This window comes from Rhinolophus sinicus, linkage group LG04, assembly GCF_036562045.2.
Source record: "Rhinolophus sinicus isolate RSC01 linkage group LG04, ASM3656204v1, whole genome shotgun sequence".
NCBI classification, from domain to species: Eukaryota; Metazoa; Chordata; class Mammalia; order Chiroptera; family Rhinolophidae; genus Rhinolophus; species Rhinolophus sinicus.
In genome coordinates, this window is record NC_133754.1 from 53,435,273 (window position 1) to 53,442,771 (window position 7,499).

Genomic DNA, 7,499 nt, shown 5'->3' on the forward strand with positions numbered 1-7,499 from the left:
AAAGGCGATCGCGGTCAGGAAAATCGCGCTGCAACACAGGCCCCAGCCCCGCGGACAAAGGTGGAGGGTGGTCACGCCCACGGGGCGGGGTCTCTGACGGAAGAGGCGGGCCTGCCGCGGGCCCGTCGTCCAGGCAACGGGATCGTCTATGCAGGGGCATATTTCAGAAAGCCCCAAATTCGGAAGTTTGGGGTGGGGAGAAGAGCCCCAGGGAAGGGGAGGGGCCGAGACCCCGGTTTCGGTGGTCTTTCAAAGTGAGGGAGCGGTTTGTGAGTAGATTCCAAAGCACAGGCGGGAAGGGGTCGGGGTCACCTGCCCTCAGTGGGGACCCGGCCCGGAAGCAGCTCTCCTCTTGGGCCCCTTTGTCTCTCAGCCGCTGGGCACTGGGCTCCAGCCAGCAACACAAAGGGAGGGCAGTGAGGAACGCGCAGGCGCGCGAGCCGCCGTGGATGCTGGGAGTGGTAGTTCGGCCGCCGAATGGTAGGTCTTCGCGCGGGCCGGCTGCCGCCCCGGCCGTACTAGTGCGCATGCGCCACCACTTCCGCCCTGCTCGGCTGGCGGTCTTCCTCCACCCCTCCACAGGACGCGGGTTTCTAGTATTATACAGTAGTAAGAGCCCTGGAGGAGTTATCCGACCTCGTCCCGCCTTTTCTTCCTCTTGATTGGGCCACTGAAGTGAACGCCGCAGTCGATTGGCTCCCAGGGTTGCCAGTTTGTTCCGGAACCTACTTATACCCTCGCTGGGCGGCGGGCACGGGAGACTAAAGGGCTGAGTGGGGAGAGGGAGGTGGCGGCCCGGGCGTGCGATGTTCTCGAGGCGGCGGTTCCCGCGGCGGGGTCAGCTCCAGCTGGGTATTGGGCGGGTCTGGCTGCCACTCCCCCAGTGGGTATGCATTGCCGCCAGACAGGCTCTGCCTCCAAGTGCGAAACTCCTAGTAAAGTTTGCGCCTCGCCTGCGGCCCCCTGTCCTCGCGACCCCCGCCCCGGCAAAAGTGACAGACAAAGCCACACCCCCGCGCGTCCGGGCCGGTGAGGGGCGTGAATGCGGCGGGGGCGGGGCCCGCGAGGAGGGGGTAGTGGGGGGGGCGGGCGCATGCGCTGTACGGGGGGCCGAATGTTTCCCAAGTGTTTGAAACTGGTATTTAGGTTTTCCACGTTGGACAAGTGCGGCGCGGCGGGCGGCGCGCGTCCCTTCCCGCGCTCGCTCGGCCCGGCCCCGGCCCCTGCGCCGGGGTGCGCGCCCGCGCGCCCGGCCCGCGCCCAAGGCCGCCGAGCGCTGGCCCGGCCCGCCCGCGCCCGGTCCCGGGGCCCAGGCGGTGCGGCTCGCAGATGTAGCGGCGCGGGGCTGGCCGGAGGGGGGGCGCCGGCGGGCGGGAGCTTTGCATTTTGCAGCGCTGGGCTCCGAGGGGGCGGGGGCTGGAGGAAGCGGAAAGCCGCGCCGAGTCGCCGGGGACCTTGATGAACCATGTTGAGCCCTGCCAACGGGGAGCAGATCCACCTGGTGAACTATGTGGAAGACTACCTGGACTCCATCGAGTCTCTGCCTTTCGACCTACAGAGAAACGTCTCGCTAATGCGGGAGATCGACGCGAAATACCAAGGTACGGCGGGATGGATGGGCGGGGGCGGCTGCTCCATCCCCGCCGGTCGCGGCGCGCCGCGGGGCCGCGGGCCGTCCTGTTCTCCGCCCGGGGAGCCGTGGGCCCGCGGAGGCGGCTTTCGCCCGGCAGGAACAAAAGGTCTGGATCGTCTTTGATTCGCCAAGGTCCTTGTGCGCGAAGCCCGGACACGGAGGAGGAAGGAGAAACGAGAGGTCTCAATGCCAGGCTGCGCGAGCAAAGCGCTCTTTGTAGTGAAGTGACGAGGCGGGGTGCTGCGGGGGAGGGGGCGCAGGGGCTAAGGCTGCGCCGAAGGAGAGATGTGCTGCGGTCGCTAGGGCTGAGGGGCGTAAGGGACTGGGCTGCGCGCAGTGCTGTTGGGAGGGCGCTGCGGGCGAGGAGTCCCCCGGCCCTGCTCGCCATCCCCGGAGCCACCCCCACCCAGTCCCGAATCTGAGTGTTATATAAAGTCCAGGGTCGGTATACTACGCGCGGTGTATCCTCGGTCGCCCCCACCCAGCTCCCCGGCCCTCTGGCAGCGCTGAACACCGAGTGAGGGGCGACGCGGCCGGGTGTAGTTTGCGAAGGGGCAGGGCTTTATTCCATGCGTACGGTGGGGAAGGGGACGAAAAGGGAGGGAAGGATGGGGCGAGGAAGTCGCCCATCTGTGCAGCGCTCAGGGGGCTTGTGCAAAGACTGTGGGCTTGGGGAGTAATATGGCAGGGTAGAGGACCTGTGGGTCGTTCTCTGCAGCCTCGGCCTCCCAGAGTGCCGGAGAGAAGCGGAGGGTTCGCGTCCACTGGGAATTGTTGGCTGTTGGGGAAACTTTCCTGCTAGGTCAGGCACGGCATTGGGGGCTCTGTTTGGAACGTAGGTCGTCACTCAGAGTTTACTAATGTTTACAGGGCTGCGCAGCAGGGAAACGGAAGAGTGGGGGGAGGTGGAAAGCCACCGCTCGCCGCGAAACATACAAGGACTTCCCGCCGGTAAGGCGCCCCTGCGCGCTCTACCCGAGACTCGGTTTCGCAGCGACATTTATAGGAGGCTCATTAGCATATTGCGAACGTCCCTCTTCGGCCTCGTTGTAATTGGCTGTGGCGTCCCCATGGAATGTCCTTATCAGTCCGCGGCTGAGCCATAGGTTGCTGGGCCGGATGAGGGCGGGCCTTGCGCAGTGACTGGCACGAGTCTCTGTTTCCGCGGCCTTCTTTTTTCTCTTTCGTAGAGGGGCGGGGAGGAGGGAGGAGGTCGAGTTAATTTGAATGTCTTCGGGTCGCCCGGCTTCCGGCCTTGGATTGGCTATTGAGGCTGCGGGGTGGGCCGTGTTCCCCTGCCCTGCTCTGTGATTGGCGTCCCGCCTGGCCTCCGCCCTCCGGCCCGGCGACCCCCATAGGCGGCGGTTCCCGAGGCGGGGCGCAACGCCCACTGGCCGCGTCCCCATTGGTCGGGGGCCGGGCTCCGCCCCCTACTCCCCCGAGCTGGGCTACATCCGGCTGCGGAGCAATGGAGTCCCCCGGTGCCGGGGTCGAGCCAAGCGACTCACACTACAGGCACTACCGAGGAGGCAGCTCAGCTCTCACACCTTGGCGTCAGGGACCCTGCCGAGCAGGCCAGCAACTGCAAGGAGCGAGAGAGGCGTGAGTGACCCGAAGCCGGGTACTCCTCTCGGTGGTCGGTGCCCAGGGATAGCTCGGGTAGTGTGACGATTAAAGGGGGGGTGGAATTTAAAGGTTTCACAGTCTTTGTGGAATTCATCATCTCCGGTACTGTTCCTTAGCACTTTTGGGAAATTTCAAGATGACAAAAGTTTATCTTTAAAATTTTCTAACATCCACGTCACTATGCTCCTGGTGTATACTCCTGCATTACTGTGAAGAAGCTTGTTTTGCTGTTGAGAACCAAAGTATCTTCCGTCGAGTTAATGCACGCCGCGGTGTTTGCTTGGCTCCTGAAGAGAAAATCAATCCCACCCTCACCCCGGCATATACTGAAGTCAGTGCCCGTTGAGTGAGCTGCAAAGCCTTAGACATAAGTCACAGTCACAATTCATTTGGTTAGGACATACTATAAACGTAGAGGTGTGCAGCATACTAATGAAAAAAATTGAGCTTTTATTTTTAAAGAACTATGTTGCAATTCAAACTTGATTAACAGTCTTTTGTTTAGTATGCATCAGTTGGAGAGTAATTCATAAGGATGGGTTATAATTAGTTTGGCAATTTTAAGTGGTATGTTAGGTTATTTTTTAATTATTTTTTAAATACCCATCCACTATGGAAGTCAGCTTCATAAAAAACTTCAGTGCAACCCTCATGTAAAACTAAAATACATTTTTAAGTAAGATCAAATTAAATTTTGCTGCGATCTCATTTAATTCTTAAAATTTTTCCATGGTACCATTGCTTTCCTACAGTAATGTTGGCTGTGGAGCATTTTTAGAAGAGAGGGTCCCCAGCAGTTTGAGCTGATGGAGCTGAAGAAGCAGGTATCCTGGCATGGTGCCTCCCTAGTTAGCACTGGTGTTATTCCTGTTTGCTTGGGATAGCTAACAAATATATGCCATTGTGAAGGTAACAGATTTACTTCTTGGTAATTTTGTGATGAGGTGTTTCTTTCCCAGGAGTGGGGCTTCACATGATGTGAGCTTGCTTGTGATGTAAAAGAAGTCATATTTATTAAATTTTAAATTAGCTGTATGGCCGAATTGTTCTCTTTTCTGTGAAATGCGGAAATTGTCTTTAGAATTTTGGTTATTTATTCAACCAAATGATAACTTTGTAATGTGCAATTCGTTTCAAAGTAAATGGCAGAAACTCATTTTAACCATCTATGGAATAGGACTTGGGTTAAGTTGAGCAAAACTATTTATTTTCAGAATTAATTACTCAAAGAGACTATGAAACTGGCATTCCTCCTTTCTGGTGGGAGACAGTCTCCGTTGTTCCTCTAGGAAATATTTTCAGAGCTATCTTTAGTTAAAGAATATAGCCTGGAAAATAATACTTACCATTTAACTGCGCTTCAGTGTTGGTTTAAGTTTATATGTTTACTCCAGTGTTAGGTTTACAGTTCGGAGATAAGATCTGGAAGGGGTGATGGCCACATTTTACGCCCTTTCCTCCCCACATCCCCACACACTCTTCCTAATTGGAGAGAGGAATTGCCTATTTTGGGAGACTACAAAAGGATTTCAGGGGAAAAAGTCTGATACTGTTTAATTTAATGGTGACTGTTTGGGGAAAATAACTCTGGAATTTCTGTGTATTTAGCCTCTTGGCAAGAATATTTACTTTCCTTATTTCAGTCACATTATTTAACAGCTTTTATTTCTTGAGAAATTACCTAATTACATTTGCCAAGTTACATTTTAAAATCACATACACTGTCTTCTAACCTATCCAAGAAGGTTCAAATTTAGCATTGAGTTTTAATTTATTTTTTTTAATAATGTTTTACAATCTGTTGACTTCTATAGATAGAAATATGTTACTGTCTTAAGTAAATGCAAAAGCAAAATCTGCCACCTTTGTTTTAAAGCAAGACTAGGTTGTCTGGTTTATTGAGACAAACCATTCTTGTTTCCAGGAATACAGAGGTATAACATTCTGTGATGAAAATGATGTGGCTGATAAACTGAGGCTCTAGGTAGTGTTTATATACATAAGTAGTGTTTATATACGTTCTGCAATTTCATAGGGTATTCTAGATATTAGTACATTAAAATTAAGAGAATAAAGTCATTTGAATTATTATAGAAAATATTTGAATAAAAACAATGGAAATATAGGACATATTCATTAATTTTATTGAAAACAAAAGTTTGGGTCTCAGTACTTCACCTAAGTTTGAACTTTTACCCTTAATTGTCCATCCCAGGAGTATTTGTTACTCATGATGTTAAACGCACATGAAATCCCTTGGGGAGCTTTGAGTGGCACTTTGCTAAATGAGAATTGTGTTGGCATTTGTATTTAGTTCCAGGGATTTTTTTCAACAACAAAAATCTGCTGGAAAGGCATACAAGTTATAAGGTTTTTATACTACAAAGGCTTGCATTGATCATTTCTGTCCTTTTCAATTACTTTTTCATAGGCTAGAAAATTATATAAAAGGCTCAGTAGTGTTTATAGCATGGGTGTAATGCTTATTTTTTCCTTTGCAGAAATCCTGAAGGAACTGGATGAGTATTACGAGAAATTTAAACGTGAGACGGATGGCACCCAGAAGAGGAGAGTGTTGCACTGCATTCAGAGAGCCCTGATTCGGAGCCAGGAGCTGGATGAGGAGAAGATCCAGATTGTGAGTCAGATGGTGGAGCTGGTGGGGAACAGGACCAAGCAGGTAGACAGTCACATGGAGCACTTTGAGACCCAGCAAGAAGTCAATGACACCACTGGCCACAGAGGCAAAGCCAGCCAGGATAAGTCTGAGAACAAGACAATCACGCAGGCAGAAAAGCCCAACAACAAGAGGTCCTGGCAACAGCGCAACAATCAGGAATCAGGAGAACGCAGCTAATAATTATGGCCATGATGACATCACTTTAGGAATGCCTAAGGAGAAGAAAGCAAAGAACTCCAAGGGGGAGAAATGCTCCAAGGCCAAAGCAGAGAGGGAAGCATCCCCCACAGACCTTCCCATTGTCCCATACGAACCAACATACTGTCTGTGCAATCAGGTCTCCAATGGAGAAATGATCGGCTGTGACAATGATGAGTGCCCAATCGAGTGGTTCCACTTCTCCTGTGTAGGACTGAATCATAAACCAAAGGGCAAATGGTACTGTCCCAAATGTCGAGGGGAGAATGAGAAAACCATGGACAAAGCCCTGGAGAAATCCAAAAAGGAGAGGGCTTATAACAGGTAGTTGGTGGACCTCGCTGAACAGTGAGGAGAACTAAGCTAGTGTATTTATTATATTGCCACCTTTGGTGAGGTGCAAGGATTGTATAATGTATATTTTTAAAGACTGTTAGAAAATGAGCCATTCCTTTTGTAGGAATGGCAGTGATTTTCTTTGCCTTTTGTTTTCATTGGTACACATGTGTAATAAGAAAGTGGTCTGTGGATCAACAACATTTTAGAAATTACAAATATAGGTTTGAATTAAACACTCAAGTCTCAGACTGATTTTTTTTTATTTTTTTTTTGGCTGAGGGAGTTGACTTGGAAGCAACCTAACACATTAAAATGTGGAGAGAAACAATTTTGTTTAGCTACTGTTTTATTTTAATAAAAATAATGTTATTTCATGAGCTAATTTTTTAAATATTAGCCAAGTTGCTAAAAATATAGCCCATAGCAAATTTGTTTTCTAGCTATAATAATGTATATCCATATAACAATTCAATAAAAAGGTTTAAAATTTGAAGATTATTTTTTAAAAAGGTCAATAGTTAAATTTTACATGACAAACATTTTATGTACTGTCCTATTCCCCAAACAGCCATTTTTTGAATGATTGGGTACACTTTTTATTAAACAGAAGTGGTCTAGTCGTGGAATTTCAAATCATGCTTTTGCTATCACACATCCTAGTGTAGCCGTTATTAATTTACATAAGGTGTATAAATGTACATTTCCAAATGAACTTGGACTTGATGTATTTTAATCAGAAGTGCAGCCAGATGCCATTGTGAAACCAAGGTGTGTTTTCTACTGTGTGCATGAGAGCTGTACAGATACGACATCAAGAAATAAATGAAATTTAGCCAGTTCCTCTAGCGGTATATTTAATTTTGACATAAATGATTTTAAAATTTTTGTCTTAAAAATTTGTACAGCAGTTTAGACAAAGCCTTAAGCAAATTTTGTATTATTCTCACTTAATGAGGAAGTTACCTAATTGCCAGCAAATCAATGTCAAAACAATATATAGTTAAACCAGGGGTTGGAAATTAT

The 7,499-nt window shown here is 49.4% G+C and overlaps 1 protein-coding gene across 1 annotated transcript; it reads left to right on the top strand.

Moving 5' to 3' along the window:
* The first annotated feature begins 727 nt into the window (after window positions 1–727).
* ING1 (inhibitor of growth family member 1) lies at window positions 728–6,529 on the top strand. The gene is given in 3 exon segments (XM_019731082.2): window positions 728–1,601; window positions 5,761–6,095; window positions 6,097–6,529. Coding segments are annotated over 3 exon segments (840 nt in total). The 5' UTR covers window positions 728–1,465; the 3' UTR covers window positions 6,466–6,529.
* Window positions 6,530–7,499: the final 970 nt, after the last annotated feature.